The 16,972-nt window shown below is 40.7% G+C and overlaps 1 protein-coding gene across 6 annotated transcripts in view; it reads right to left on the reverse strand.

The window, feature by feature from the left end:
• CUX1 (cut like homeobox 1) overlaps window positions 1-16,972 on the reverse strand; it is a 286,475-nt gene that overhangs the window by 76,138 nt on the left and 193,365 nt on the right. For 3 of the 6 annotated variants that reach the window (XM_075720281.1, XM_075720283.1, XM_075720279.1), the window contains 4 exons: window positions 14,738-14,926; window positions 8,870-8,928; window positions 3,806-3,854; window positions 2,675-2,771 (listed from right to left, as the gene is read on the reverse strand). In XM_075720281.1, the coding sequence (XP_075576396.1) occupies window positions 2,675-2,771; window positions 3,806-3,854; window positions 8,870-8,928; window positions 14,738-14,926 (394 nt within the window). Of the gene's footprint in view, window positions 1-905; window positions 1,578-2,674; window positions 2,772-3,805; window positions 3,855-8,869; window positions 8,929-14,737; window positions 14,927-16,972 lie in introns of all 6 variants that reach the window. The other 3 variants (XM_075720282.1, XM_075720280.1, XM_075720278.1) reach the window with 2 other exon arrangements.

The following is a 16,972-nucleotide window of genomic DNA, read 5'->3' on the forward strand; positions in this document are numbered from 1 at the left end:
CTCTGAACGCGAGGGTTCGAGCTGTCCTCGCCCCCTCGAGCCTTTGTCTGAGCGCTGGAGGAGCTGGCTACTTTGGAAGAAGCAAGGCTGGCTGATTTGTTAATAAAGATTACAGCTACGTTCGGAAAGGAGATTAGACAGATATAAATAAATGTCTAGAGATACCAAAAATGAAGAGGTTAAAGATGGGCAGATAATCCCCTCAAGTACAATCATCAAAAGGAAGAACAGATTATAAATCTAACAGTGTGCACTTTCAATTAAACAAAATCTAGGAAAATCCTGCCTTGTCCTTTCCAATATTTCTTGACTGTAAACAACTTACTTTTCAGTTTCTCTAAATGTAAATCTCAGTTTTCGCTTAAGATGAATCACAATGAAATGCACGTTATTTCTGAAAATCACTGCCTTAGATACGCAAAGCTGCTTTAAATTAGGATTGTTTTTTAATTACTCATCTCATGCATCACCTACGATATTTCATCAAAACGCTTTGGAAAAAAAACCGATCACACAAGACACAACAAAAGTCTGGTCTCAATAAACAATCCCAAATAAAAATTTTCAAGTCTTTCTGAGGGGTGATACCCGTAAGAGCTACTGACCCTTTTCACTCTGTATTTAGCTCTGACACGGAGCTGTTGGGAAGTGAGGGATCTAAGTGTCCCCGCTGCTTGCCCCTGCTGACAAACACAAGTCAGCGGCTAAAAAAAGCATAAGCAAAGATACTAACCTGCTTGAGTGCTGCAAAGCAGAGTTAGAAAGCTGTACTTTCCGTACCTGACGTTTGATTCGGGTGAAAACAGCGGCAACGCACAAACGGCCCCGTACAGGGAAGCTTCCGATTTTTAACATTTGTAACTAACAGGAAAATAGGGCAAGACCCTCGGCTGGCGAGCGCTTACCTCTTTGTCTACCCTGGATGCTGCGAAGAGCCAAGATGTTCTGCTCGTCCGAGAGGAATTGCTTCATCTTATGAAATGGCTCCTTGCCTCTCACAGTCAGTTTATTCCATGGCTTTGGCCGGGCTAGTATCTCGCTCACAGACCCTTGCGACAGTCCCAACACATAATGTCCAAATATCCGCTGGCCAATATTGTGCTTGATCAACTGCTCTTTCACCTGACGTGCAATTTCAGCTGTGTCTATCTCCTCGCCTTCGGAGACGCTGCCAGCACTTTCTGACTGGCTGGGAGATGGGGCCATGCCATTTACATCCGGACTTTGTTGTAATGGACTTTGGGAAGATATGGAGTTTGTGCTGTAAGGACCTGTTGAAAAAATCATGCTTGTGCTTCCTGCTTCCTGCATTGCCTTGGAGTAGAAGGACTGCATTAGCTGTCGCTGGAGGAGAGAGTTTAGTGCAAATTTTCCTGTGGAGGCCAGGGGTAAGCTGGGGCTCGCCAGGGATGAGCTGAAAAAGTCTTGACTTAAACCCGTTGGTGAGAACTGGTGTGTACCATTAGTATTGGAAGCCTGCTCCCCCGTGTTGCGGAGCAACTGAGAAGGAGGGGAGGCCGGCAAGGTTGCAGGACGCTGACTCTCAGGCTGGTCTTTCCCTTTTCTCCTGGCTGACCCTACAAGGAAGGTCAAACATAATGCATTATGGGGGATCAAAGAGGGAAAAACCAAGATAAAAAAATGCAAAGTTTGCCCCGCAAAGGGAAAAAGTGCAGATTTACAAGGGCCAATGAAGTGGCGGTGGGATTTTTGTTTTCATTTTGGTTTTGGTTTCTTTTTTTTTTTTTTTTTTTTTCCATAATTGAAATTTTAATAAGCCAAACAAGGCCCCCAAAACAAACAACATGCATTTCATGTTTGCACCTTTCTTGTATGTTGCAGCCTGGAGAATCCCCCTTACAAACATTAAAACTAGAACAATTACATGAAGTGCAGTTACACATTTAAAATAAATGCAGTTACAGACAGCAAGTCTCTTTTGTTGTCTCTCATTCAAGACATTACTCATTGGACCTGACTGAACCCAAATGCAGCAAACATTTACATTTTGGAACGAACCAATTTGAATAAAGGAATCACCATTAGGTGGATGCACCAAAATCACTCAGTTAAAGTCATAAAACGCTTCAGAATTCAGTAATCCCAAGGCCAGTGGCAACTTTTAACTTTCTTCCAGCTGCAAAAACCATAAGCATTCAAGTATCTGGAAATTCCATGACTTGCCATTTAAAAAATGTGCACGCAAGACGTAAAAAGCCCACACTAGGAAAGCTAAACGGCAAACACACTTCGCTAAAAAGAAAGTATTTTGTTTTTCCAAGCTGACCTGCTGGTAGTATATCTAAGTGTATCAGACAGGAAGATTATTGTGTTCTACATGCAAACATTTTGCATAACACTGTGCGTGGGGGAAGAGACTTCTGGTGCCACGGATGAATTTGTTCCCAAAACAGAAGACAGCCTCAAATGCTACTACCACTTGGTACATCTTGTAATGCCTCCCTTTCCTAACCTTTAAAGACTCTCTGAGGTCTCCAAGTTTTATTTTATTATCCAGACTATAAAACTGCAGAAATCAAACATTATTCAGTGTTCCTGCTGCCTCTCAATCTTTCTGCCATGCATTAGCTCAGACATTCATCTCTCACTCAGCCCTCCCTCCCTTTACAAGACAGCAAACAAACCAGAATAGCTGAAAATCGTGTCAACCTACCACTCAGGTCACTATTTGTGATACGCAGCGTGGCGTTCTCAGACTGCAAGGAGCGGTTCTTCTCCAGCAGCAGCACCTCCAGCGGTTTAGATGCATCCTAAAGAAAATCAAAGCGGGAGGTTTATTTCTGAAAGCATTAAGAGTCTCACTCGGGCACTAAAAAGGATTTCAGAGGAAGAAAACAAGTGCTCATCTCTGCTATGAACGCAGCTAGGGAATTCACCATGCATATATTTGCAGGAATCACTCAGTGCTCCTAGGTGAGCCACAGAAGAGATTCACTGTTTAATTTTCATTGTAAATCATTCATCAATTCTGCATTATTTTGAAATGTGTAACGGAGCATTTTCTTAATCCTACTTATTTTAAAATGGTACTGGCAAGCTTTCAATTTAAAAGCTGTATACTTCTTTTAATCTGATTAAAAGAGGAGTTAAGATTGTATTATTTCTTCTAGGTCAACTGACCCAAGTTAAGCATTTCCTTGAAATGCTGCGTTTCAGCATAAACAGTTTGTTCAAAAATAAAACCAGTCACAGAAACCTGCCATTTACCTTTCACTAAATATCTAACCTTTGATCATTAAAAAACATACCGAAAATTAATTCCAGTATATTGATATTCAGTTCAGATTTCAGAAGCAGGAATTTAATTCATAACCTTTAAACTTAAGTAAGATTAATTTGCTGGAATAGCAGAGCTTTCTCCTGCTTTCTCAGTACTCAAAGGTTTGTTTTCTTTTGTGAACATTATTTTCAAGGCTAACAAAGACTTAAAAATGCTAAAATCCTTGCTCAGCGTACTGTCAGTACAAGAAACATGCAAATCTCAGCGTAGCTGTACACTGACTCTAGTATCTTCAAAAGACTCAGCTTCACAACATTCTGGTTATCCACTCCAGCACAGCTGAAACGTCATTCTTTGTCCTTGACCACTTAAAAGAAATTAATAGGCAAAAAATGTTCAGTTCAGCTTTCTACAGAATAAAACATCAGTTAAACAATGATCAACCCGTATGTCTCAACATCAACAGGAAATTCTCCATGCCAACACCAATGAACTGCAAGACAAAATTTTTGTTAATTAACTGAGCTGCTGAAGTAATTAAGAAAACAAAAGTAGGTTCAGTACCTGCGCACCAGAGCTTTCAGATGGTGCAAACTCCATGGATTTCAATATACTGTGGAAGGCAGAAAAAAAGAATTATTTTCTATTTCTTCTTTTCATAACAACTGCACTAATGAGCATTAACATTACCATTTCCTACTCTCCAGCAACACTACAAGTGATAACAACTTTCCTTGCAGTAACACAGCCTCATAATAAATATAGAATAACTATTCAAACTAGTTATTGGATAAGAAAATTTTCTCGAGCGTCATCTAAATCATTCCATATGCAATCCCACCGGGCCAGTTTAAAGTGTAAATTTAAAGGTTAATAAGGATATAACATTTTAAGCTGTCAGAAGCGATATAAATTTATCTGTGAAGCTTGAAGGGAATGAAAAAGTTGTAGCAAAGCAACAAAACAGGGGAAACACCACCACAGCTACAGTACTTTTTATAATATACTCCAGCTCACATATCAAGGAAAACATGCACAAATAATCTTCCCAACCAAGACACTACAGGCTAAAAGGCAGTTTTTCATTTTAATAACCTCCGAGTTCTATGGCAAAGGGAAGACACAATGGCACGATATTTCTTAAGAAATATGAAAGATCCAAATATTTGCAAGTACATTAAGAGAAGAATCCGATAGTCTCATTGTCAATATTTTATATAAATACTGAGCGGTCAAAGGACATCTCCCTCCGAAGTCTGTCAGTTAGAGCTGTATCGTCTGGCAAACGAGAATCTTACAGGAATACAAATTTATCACTATGCTTTGTCTTATAAATTTTTTTAAATAGGCCTGCTGCAGGCAGGACGTTAAGTTCCTCCGACTGAAGCAATAAATGATTTCAGCTTCTCGTTGTACAAAGATGACATTCATTTGTTGAAGAAAAATACATAAACAGATATAGATAGTGTTTATACAGCGTTTTTCATGTATAAAGCACCAGGAACTTTGTGAGGCAGGCAGAATATGTTTAACCACGTATTAAATGTGGAAACCGAGTTAAAAAAAGCAGAAGGCCAGTATTAACACGTAGGGACTAGTTCTGGATGCCACTAGGAGCCAGCCGGGCACGCAGCACTCACTACTGCCGCAGCCCGTGTGGCGTCCAGCTCCTCTGTAAATCTGTCCACGCATTAATCCAGAACTGGATGTCCAGTAAGTGGCCCTGTGGAAATCAGTGGCCTCAGCGACTCATTCAAGATCGCACAAAGTCATAGCAAATCCAAGAAAAAAAAAAAGTCATTCTGAGACAGAAACCTCACGTATTTTGCATCTGTGCGTACTCATTGCATACAGTGTTAATTCTGACAGGCACTCCTACAAATATAATAATAAAATCACAAAATTCCGGCCATCGGTTTCATCATACGGCGTCATTGGATGACACCTCTTGCCAGCAAAAATTGCTGTAGATTACAGCCATCATCCAATACACAAGTACATAAAGCAATGCTGTTACGACTCTGCTTTATGTGGGCATAGCAGCTCACCCATATGCAAAAGTGCCTCTTTTCTGCTATTAACGGAGTCACGCCAGTCAAGGAGAGAGGTTGTGCATTAATGGCCTGAGTTCTTAAAGATCCTGACATTAGATTGACATGACAGGCATGTTTACTCAGGCTGCTAATCACTGCTGAAAGCAAGTGTTTCTTGGGACACCTCTTCAGAGGCACAGCTCTGTCTACCAGGACTCCAAGGTGCTGGGGGAGATAAATATACGGAGACTCATCTAGGGAAAAGCCCAGTCACTGGCAGGTGACTGTTTCCATCCTCCCGTGCATTCTGCAGGGTATGGCCTCTGAAAGGACACCAAGTAGTAATGTATGTCCTCATGATGGTCAAATAAGGAGATCCATCTGAATTTCAAAAAAACCCATTTGTAACAGCAAATTATCATATGGCAAACTTCCCGTGGCAAATCACGGGCGTTTCTCCCATTTCAGTTCAGATCAGCAGTAAACTTGCGACGCAGGCCTCCCAGTAATCCCCACTTACCGCGCTTCGGTTTGCCATGCAGAGCAGTCCTGGAGCACACCAACCGCATTCCTTCTGGATGAGACTAAATCAAAAGAAGCTGCATGCTCTTGAAGGAGCGGGTGTGACGTGCTCTGACCACTACTGTGCTGCCTACAGAACCAGACTGAAACCAGTCGGAAGTGCAAAGTAAGCCTGAACGTCTTTCGTGTGTGTATCGGGTTCTCAGCACCAAAAGTCTGGCTTCAAAGCCCTGATCCTGTTGTGCCCTCCACTTGCACAGCCTGCTCTGCCAATGCATTTTGGTTCCAAGTACCTGCTGCCAGCTGGGACCTTCAGGAAGGATCCTGAACCTTGCAGCAGCTGCATTTTTCAGCGAGTGTGGAGCAGGCATGTGTATTCAAACCTTAGCTGGAAAGTTACTGACCTCTGCCTACTTGAAGTGGATTTTTTGCTACCTGAAACTGCCTTCTGGCAATTTCGCAGGTAATTTCCTATACACTTAGAACCCAAAATATACTAAAACCCAAGCTGATGGTATCTCAAATTGCCCTTGGAGGAATATTCACTACAGCAGGTTCATTTTTTCAAAAAATGTAAAAGTTAAACATGTCAAAAATGACTCTCCAAATGTGTCACAAGAGGGACATTTTTCTCAGGAATATGAGGAGGCAAAACGTTTCCCCTTTGGATTCCAGGAGTATCTTTGCCCATGAGATCTTGACTCAATCTGCTGCTGAAGATCAGTTATCTGCTTTTTAAAGGAATGATTCTGTGACTTGAATCTGCACATCTAAGATGACTTGAAAGATCTTACTCTAAAGCAAAGTGTGCACTGGGACAGCTCGACTTTTCTGTTCGTATGATCCCAACTGCAAAGGCAGGAGGGTTAACACTGTTGTATTACTCGAGAGGGAACTGAAAGGACACACAGAGCTCTCAGATCTCAAAAATAGTTTTAAGAGACATTTGGCACAAAAGCCAATACAGAAAGCAAGGAATCCTCCCATCCTAGATCTTGACATGCACCCAGTTAAGTCCCTCCAAGGTTAGAAGTTGGCTGATACTGAGATCCCTCAGCCTCGAATGCCTCTAACATCCTTGGGAGGATTAAGGAAAATACACCAGTGCCAAAACAACTGAGAAGTTTATTCTTTCTTCCTTACTGACAAGATAGCATTTTTCTTGGTGCATATGTGCATTACGAGCAGCTCATTTTTGTCAGGGTCTCAGGGCAGAAAGGCAGGCATAGTAGGATGCAGTCTAAGGGATACCAGCTTTACAGCAATAGACTTTTCATAGTTTCACTTCAGATCAGACTGTCACTCTCAGGTGATGTACGTTTAGATCTCGGCACATCATTTGGACCAGATGGGAGCAGAGAGGGTGGCGTGACTGAGCTGCTGTGACGACGCAGCATTGCAAACACCTTGAGTGCTCTCACAGAGGGTCCTGACCCCCCGCACCATCCAGCAGGACGGTGTACGGACCCCAGGCCACCTACGAGCTAGCTGGCTGTCCCTCCAAAGTCAGCCTGCCCAGGTAAAAAAAGGTACCCACAAATTAGGGGATATAATTTGTATTCAAATTATATCAAAATATCATCAAATCATATCAATCATCAAATTATATCAAAAACTCCTGTAACAGCCAGGAGAACAGAGTTAATTTACTGGCACCCAACAAGGGCCACATCCAGGAGATTCTCCCATCTATTTCACTGCAGGCTCATCCCGAAATAACAGGAACAGGCAGACGGCACCATATGAACAACTCCTGCGTCATGGCTTCTCCTGGACCTCTTATCTGCCTTCCCATCCCTGCCCTCACGTAAGTCAGTGTTGTAAAAAGAAAAAACAAAAAAGAAAGGCATTACTGCCAGGAATACAGGGATCTAAATGAGTTTTGTATCTAAAGTAAAGGCACTAAATCAGGTAGGATTTAAAACTCATTTGCTGTTCGGCACATTCACATTTAGTAACTCACATAGCAAACTGGAAGATTGTGGCCTAATTCTCATTCACTACTTTACATACGAGGGCATAAACCGGCTGAAATCTCAAGCTGAGTTTCCTTAACTCAGGAGGGAACATGGACGTATTTACCTGCATCAGTACAACGATGACGCTTTTTTGAGACCAGTTAATATTCAGGTATAATGACCAAAGAAATGGTCAACTCCTTTGACTTGACTGTAACTATATACCTACATCAGGGTGTGCTGCAGCTGGCAGGGAACCAGAACCACAGCCAGCGTGGCTTGAATATAATAGCACCAGGGGCTGGGCAGTCATTGGGCTTGCAAAACCAAACCTGCTTTCCATATTCTCCAGGGACGTGTAAACAAAAGCACATGATTACCAGCCTCATCTGAAATACCTCATTAAACAAGGCAACATTTTTTCAGTCGTCTTAAAATACACACAAAAATGCCAGAATGATGAAAGAAGAGATGGAGTTTCTTGCAGTTATTTAAGCCTTGACACTAAACATATTTCCAGTCAAAAAACTTCTCTTCTGAACCTGACAGTTTATCTTGTTATAGTTTAAAATGAGGCTCTTTTAAGTCTCTTAAAAAAAGGCCTTGAAATAGGAAGAGGCTGTTTGTGGCTTTAGTTTAAAACCACAATATATTAGCAAAAATATACAGTGAAACAAGCTCAGCATTAAAATGGTAAGTGCTGAACACTGGCTGGCAAAATCATAGAAAAGGTATTATGGCCAAAGGCCCTGCATTAAATTCTTGGTCCACATTACATTCAGCTGTTGGCTAGGGATTTTTAAAGAGCAGTCCACCTAAAACACCACAGATTTTCAAACTTTTTACCCTTGGTGGACGATAGTTTTAGTGCCTTTTCTTCATGGACGCTTGTATTATTTGCCATTGCAATACTCTGCTGCAACAAAAAGGAGTACTCTCAGATACAGCAGTTGCACTGGCTCTGGATGCAATTTCTGCCAATATTCCCGATTTCCCCGTCTTTGTGGTTTTGACTGAATTCCTTATTGTTCCAAGAACACAGATTTGTGGCTTCATTTAACAAGCATTGTTAAACTGGAGTTTGTGAAAAAATTATGTAAGCATTTAACACTTACTTTAATTCTTTCTTAACCTCTTCATAATCAGCCTGTCCTTTCAGTTTTTCTTCCAGTTGCTTTAAAAGAAAGAACATGGATTTAATTATTTAGATTTTTTTCTGCAGGCTTTCAAAATCATCTTTAAATTATTCCATATATACAGCAGCGCACAAGTGAGGGTTAATGACTCATACCTAATTTACATATATTAGAAAACAAACTATAACCAATTCAACATAAACACAATTATACCTCACTCTTCCTTTGTTTACAGAGTGCCAAGCATTACAGAATTCAGTAGGTCCCAATTCGGCTGTTTGCAATGTCACTGTTGTGTTCAATAAAGAGATCGGGGAAGAAGGTATTAAAAATGGGGCAGCTGAAATTTTTACAAAACTGATAAACTGAGCAAACAAGCAGGGTGCTTTGGCACATACTGTATTCTTGATAACGACAGTTCTTGATAACCTTATCTACATGAAAAAAAGACTGAAGAAGCTGCTGTTGACTGGAACGCCTTAGGCTTGTAAGACTTCTACAGTGCCTCATGCCCAAACAAAACAGCTGTACCAAGTCGTTTTACAAGCATTACTTATTGCAATAACTAATAGGATTACACACCGGAGATGAAGCATTGAGACCAACTCAGCAAGTCTTTTTGCTCAGGTCTGCCTGACCTGGGGCAGTCTCAATGGCTTCTCTTCGGTGTGAAGATGCCACAAACGTTGAAACAAACCTCCTAACACAATCCATAACGCAATGCCACACATTTGGACCTTACCCAAGAGCCCCTGCTCCCAACAACAGTGCTCATCACTACAGGATAAATGCTTCAGGAGGCCTAAAACATAGCGATACATAATTGATGCCGTTATGTTGCTTGCAGAAGCCACATTAATTTCTCACTAATAATTTCTTTGCTTAGTACAGGCACGCCTGATCTAAGCAAAGAACAGAACTTACTGGCCTGCAACTTCCATGAATAAGTTCAGGCTAGCTCTGCTTTACTTAATTTTTGGTGTTAAAATTGGCACAGAATCCCAAAGGTCACAGGAAACAGAAATAACACAAGGACGTATCACCCTCAAAGACAGAGCCTCTGCTTTGAAAAGGAAAGGAATATGTGACATGAAAAAGAAAAATAGGGCTTTATGTCCAGGAGAGGCTGCCTTCAGTGGAGAAGTGAATTCAAGAAGATCCTACACCCAACTGCTGGGCTGCTTGTTGAACGCAGGAGGAAGGCAGGGAAAGGGCTACTGTGAACTCAGATAATTTTAGCAAATCTGTTTAAAATGCAGCCCCATAAAGTTCTGCACCAGCGCAGTTACGGCTGCGTGAACGGCAGGGCTGGGACAGACAAAATATTACAAGTGGGAACCTCTTAACCATGCTGTTCTTCCCAAGTAAGCCAGTGCGCAGGTATCGCCCATCTCAAAGCTATCTAATGGGTACAAGCAGCAAACCTAAACACCATGTAATGCAGCACCCATAGATTAGCAAGGCCATCATCTGAGCCACCTTAATAATATAAATGAGGCTTCTTCAGGTGACAACAGTGGCACGATGGGGCTTTGTTGGACTTTTAGAAAGTTGGACTTTTGGAAAAAAGATTTTGCCATCTTTTAAAGGATTTCCTGTCATGCCCTTTCCAGCTCGCGCTTTGCTGAAATTTCTGCCTTGCCATTAGTACGTATATTAAAAAGCAGTGACAAAGTGGACATCCATGTTATCAATATACAGCCCCCTTAAATTCCTCTTTCTGCTTTCTGATAGCATAATCCACAATCCTTAGTCACTGCTGACACGAGGCATCTCCCAGCAGTAACACACGAGCCCCTGCTCTGGCAGCTGCTCAACAAGCAACTCTTAAAGGATCACCACCACCGGCTGCTGCAGGAAAGCAAAGGCTGTTAAGTGTGGAATTTGTATGTATGGGGCGTTGATGAAACAAGCAGCCTCTTAAAAGGTCTCGTGTCCTAGCCTCCGCAGCCATCAGTAACTTGTGCAGTCATTCGGATTGCGTTAAAAAGAAAAAAACCCAAACCACGTCCATGTCAGCTAAAAATGTTTTTCCTGGAATAAACACAGGGCAAGTTTTAGTCATTTCTTCTGACACGTCCTGCTTTACCAAGTTCCAGTTACTAACTGGAATTATATGGAGTACCAACTTTGCTTTCTAGAGCAGACACAGTGCTACGGGTGTTTTGGCCCTGCTATAAAACCCTATACTGATGTAACTAGGAAAACCTGACAAATATTAAAGATATGTGAGGTTTTGATAACCTCCAACGTGTGTTGAAATCTCATTATACAAATGTACTACGTAATCCCCGGGCCCAAGGTGTCACTTCAGTTCTCCCAAGTTTTAAGGAGAGCCAGCTACAACACGCCACAAGTTCAAGCAGCTTTTCAAGCTACAGCTTGACGCTGAGCAAAACAGAGTTACTTTAACAAGGAATCAGCTAGACTTTTTAATGCACCAGATCAGGCTCAGTAAGACTGGAGAAGGATCTTTAAATGAAACCAGTGAGGCAGAGAGCCCTCGGTACCAGGGAGGAGACTCAGCATCATGACTGACAGCTTTAAAACTCGGTGCAGGGAATGGGAAGACCTTGCCGAACATCACACGACATCTTTCAGCTCTCCTTGGCCGTCGCTTCTAGCTGCTTTTTGCTGCTCTACAGCTTAAAGCGAAGATACGCTACAATTCACCTCTTCCTTAACTCTGTGAGGCATAACATTTTTGGGTCTACAGCAGATTAGCTTTTGCAGTAGGGATGACTGGCTATTTACACTAGTCTTCAGCATAAAAGGTACCGGAATAAATTTAAAACAAACAATATCCTGGATTAATATGTCAGTTACTTAAGGATACGCTAAGAAAAAAGCCTTTTGTAGAAACAGATATAAAATACAGAAAAGCTAATGATTCCCATTTTAATCCAATCTATATTAAATGTAATTCTCTATAGGGATATGCTATACCCTGAAAGTATTTCTGGAAATTTTAGGTACAAAACGCAGTTAGGAAAGAGAAAAAGAAAAAAAAAAAAAAAAAAAAAGATGTTGACAGAATGAAGCTGTTTTGGACTCTCAGGTACTTGCATGCTGTATGGCAGCAGTACAGCAACTAGCAATATTTTACTTTGAATTGTATAAAAAACATGTACATCCATCATTCCCAAGTACCTAACACAGAGATTGTTGCCATGGAAAATCTGCACCTAAATGTACACTTTACTAAACAATATAAACTAACAACTGAGAATGCAATGCCTGTACATAAGCAGACCATTTAGGCACTTGGCATCTTCCCAGTCAATGACTGTTTTAAAATGTATTAGTATGGTAATTGTCTCAAAGAACCCTGTAAAATGCACGGAACATGGTATAACAAAGGTTCAAGCTGTGAGACAATCTGGAGGAACCAATATCTTGCACTAAATATCAACCTGGTTAATTCAGACAAAATATATTCCAGTGTCCTCCAACACACAAAAACGCAGGGAGCTGGAGGACAGATGGAATGGGCTGGTGGCATTTCTACACACTAAATCTGCAAATATTTCATGTTATAGAATCGTCTTGCATTTGTTGTATGAATGAACCCATGTTAGAGCATGCATGCATAGACTGGGTCCCTTCTTATGTTATTTAAAAAAAAAAAAAAAATCATTACTGTGTTATTATTAACTAAAGTGTCTTAGGCAAATTGCATGGGCCGTATTAAAACATGGGCTTAAAACATTTTAAAAAACCCATTAGACTAATGTTGTAGTTTAGTTTAGAGTGATAAACTAAAAAGCCCCTATTTAATGAACACAGGTTATTTGATGTATTTCTTTGCTAACCGGCACTGTTGTATTTTAACTGGGTAGCAGGGAAGCTCTAAGTCCCAGCAACAAAGGGTTAATATAATTATAGTTAGAAAAGTCTTGTTACTAGAGGACATGTTTTGATTATTAGATCAAATGAAGATAAAGAAGCAATAATTTTGAAAGTATTTCTGTATTGTTTCATTAAGTCATAGAGTATTAAAGAATTCCCCCAAGATATGGTCTGAGAACATTGCTTTAATTTGTGAAACTGTGATTCATTTTTTGTGGAGGCAACCATTACAATCTCAGTTATTTCAGAAGCAATTCCTCTATAATCAAACAGGAGATCAACACATCACCACTGAGATTTGGTTCTTTGTACAGCAGATCTTAGGCACAGGTTTTCCTAGCACTTTGGGGTAAAAGTACGCATTTTGAAATGTTTTTATAGTGCAACAAATAAGGTTAAAGAGGGTTGAAATGACTAGAACTTTATCAATAGAGTTACTGCGTCAGACACTATCAACAGGAACCTAAATACAGAGCATTAGCTGGGCAAGCCTATGAGAAAATGGAAGGAGATTACTGAAATGAAAATCAAAGACTTGCTCTGTCATTTCTATGATCCTATTCCCTTTGAAGTTAATGGCTAAACTAATACTGACCTCACCAGGAACATGCTTTATTCCAAGAAAATCTGTCAAGTGCAAGGACTCAAGATATTTTCTATGAGGCTTTATGAAAAACTAAAAACCTCCCATAACAGCGGTGTAGCCAGCAAAATGTGTCCCTCAAAACCAGGCCAGCTCCTTCCTCCCTCATTAAAAGTGGTACCCACATGGTGACAGATGGGCAGAGACTGATACTGTCAATAGAGGAACCCAATAGGTTTCCTTTGCTCTGCTGAATTTTCAGAAAAATTCTGCAAGACCCTCTTAAAACATGCAGAAAGCATACTGAATGCAACACTTTGGCTTTCATCCCTAACAGACACTTCTCCACATAAATTATGCTACAGCAGAGCAAAACTAGTAACCGCTAAAAAATGTCAGAATTAGAACAATTTGTAAGAGTTTCAATTGAACATTAAATCATTCTGATAGAGGAAAGCTACCCACGCCACAGTCAGAGCTAAGTGGGTACTATCAGCCTCCTGCTTTCAAAAAACCTCTCCGACTATAAAACCTGCAAAACTATGAAGTCTTTAATGGAACAGATAAATTTATCTTGTTTACACTTTGAAGCTCATAGATGGTAGAACAATGAAAGAGACAGGAGTTACAGGAGACTGATTCATAACACATGTCAGGAAACATTTCTCATGCTTACTGATAGATCAAAACTGTGTGGGCTCGCGCACAAAGAAAGTAAAGCTGCTGAAGCAAAAGGTAAAAGGGTCACTCACAAAATTGGTAAGATGTTTCTTCTGGTTTTAGTGCAGTGCTACTGGCATGCAAATGAGTATAGGACTGGGCCGCTAATTATAAATGGGAATTACTCTGCAGCAAATATACAGTTAAAAAAAAATAATTACATGGTTATTGAGGCTAAAAAGCCTTCTCTCTGTGTCGTGATTTTACTTGTTTTTACGCTGTAAATGATACACTTCCCTTTTTCAGGGGAGAGAACTGGAGGGGGTAGCAGGTAAATTCAAAGATAGACCATAGCACAATATACATTCCTGGCAAATCTGCAACACCAATCACTGGAATGGGAATTAGAAGTTTTAAAACCTAAGCAGGATTTCCTGTGCCTTTTCAGTTCAGTTATTTCACTACATATCCATGGTAAATACATGTTGGGTTTTGTTGGTGGTTTTAATCCTAAAGGTAGCCATGTTCCGCAAAAACAAATTTCAAAACAATGACAACCAGGTAAACTAAATTTCAACAAAACTGTGATCACTTAGAACAAAATGTCTCACAAACTAGAATTCAAAAGCATCCTGAAGAAGTCAATGGCTTTTACGGTGCCTCTCAGAACCGCAGAAAACTTACAGCAATAAAACCCAATATTGGTACGTCAGTTATACCCTTCGAAAGCTGCTGAGCACAGAACCGAGCCTTACTTTAAGTGTGCTGTTCTTGGCGGTCAGCTGCTGCTCCAGCTGTGAGATTTGGCTGCTGGAGTTCTCCCGCAGCTTGGTGAGGCTGCCCTGGAGTCTCTGGACATCTTCTACCAGCTGGGCGATTTCCCGCTCCTTCGCAGCCAGTTCTACCTCCAAGCTGGACCGTGTTAGCACCTCAATGGCCTGCTCCTAACGTGAAAAAAGTATTAGACCACATTGATAAAAAAAGGCAACAAGCTTGAATTCAGGGCAGTTAGGTAAGGACCAAGCATGGCATCGGGCCGCACAAGAGACAGAAACAATTTCTGAACTGGGACCTCCATAACTGACTGCATGAATCTGGAGATGAACCTTTCTACTCCCCAGGACAGCTCTTTGGTAAAACAGGGATGATGGAGTGAATAAATTTCCCTATTTCATAAGAGCACTGGAAAGATGCAGCCATGAAAGTCAAACGATTCTATTTAGATCTATTTATTATTAATAGTCCAAATGCTTTGACAACTATGAAAATCTGTGCTTGCAAAATACTAATCAGATAAAACATTCTGAAGTAATGGAGCAGAATTTCTTAATCAGGAACGGCAGAGTCATGTGCCTTTGGCTCTTCGTACGCATGCTGCATGTTTCAGGCAAAATTGTCAAAAATTGCCCCAAACTGCTACTTCCAATGAACTTGCTCCTTGCATGAAAATTGTTCACTGGTAACATTATTGCTAGCAACTAAAGCCTCTCCTCCACGGGGATGAAGATGGATGTGACAGCTGTAAGACAAGGCCATTTTCCCTTTGGTCTCCACTTTCAGAAATTCCCTTTCCTAAATCAGGATCGCTCTTCTTCCAGTTTCCCACGGCTGCAAAATCTGTCCTTGAGTCTATAACTTCCTCACTAGGCCAGCTTCCCAGTAGGACAAGAAATAAGAGAGGACACAGAAGTTAAGAAGAAGGTGGATCTATTCAGAAAAGATAATGCAGACTAATTATACCATCTCGTCTGTCTCCTTTTGTGTTAAGACATCAATAGTATAATGCATCGGAGAGCTCTGAACCTCTCTTCCATGAAGAACATAAGGAAATCCTTGTGCAGATCTGGGGAGCACGAGGCAGCCCAACGATGAACGCAAATTCCATTAAAAAGCCTAAAATGCGTCTTACAAAGGTTAATGGCTGTTCCTCAGAAAACACCAGTGAAGTAGGAAAGAATCCATTTACCAAGAGAGAGACAATGATCATAAGCATTATACCAAAGATCCTACAGCAAAAGAGCTGAAAATTCAACCCACCGATGCTGTCACCCAAGCACTTTCCTTACAATTCAAGATGACACTGCAGCAGATTGAAACATACTCCATACCCTCTTTTCTGGAAAATACAGGCACAACAAAATACCTTTTCCATATCTTCTAAACACTTAGCTTGATTCTCAGTGACTACATACCATTGTATCTCACAGAAAGCTACATGTACGAACAGCAGTTAACAACGCTCTCCTATTACACTGAATTATACTTTTAACTTGAAAAAACCTCTAATTTGCTTGCATGAAACATCACAAGTTGTATAATCATCTGCTGCTTGTGCCTATTGAGACTAGAACGTAGAGTCTGAAATAAGATAGATAATGATCATTTTCATCCTGCAGTAGTTGTCATATTAAATATAAATGAAGTGCAGAAGTACTATTAAATACAGGAAAGACCTAATGTTAAAATAATGATAAGACTAGGACACGAGATAGGAAGAGGCAGGTAATTCAGAGTTACAAGTGATATTCAGGCTTTTTATTTTTTTATTTTTTGTTTTGCAGCCTGCTTGTCTATCTTTTGACTTCTCTGAGAAAATACTGGGTCGTATTAATAGACGACCAAACAGATCTACAGGACTTACGGTTTGTTACTCGTTCTCTGCAGATGTATTTTAAAGGCAACCATGTGTTTCTCCGATATCAGTGTCAAGCATGTATATGGCTTGCAAGAAAAAAGCAATGTAAGGAGGATGATTTCTTTTGTTTGGTAAATCTGCTGCTTAGAAGTAGACTAAATTTCATTTAATTGCATATTTACATTTAAATACTCCTGTTTCTCCTTTGGCAAACAGAAATCAAAATAATCTGTCTGCTCATCTGTGATACCTGTTAACCCAGGACCAGCTGGAGTCCTGTAATGGCGCTCTGTGCCCGCAAGGTCCGATCAGCAGAGTCAGCGCCACCGACCGCCCCAGACAGCAGTGTTTGCTT

This window comes from Pelecanus crispus, chromosome 12 (genome assembly GCF_030463565.1).
Source record: "Pelecanus crispus isolate bPelCri1 chromosome 12, bPelCri1.pri, whole genome shotgun sequence".
NCBI classification, from domain to species: Eukaryota; Metazoa; Chordata; class Aves; order Pelecaniformes; family Pelecanidae; genus Pelecanus; species Pelecanus crispus.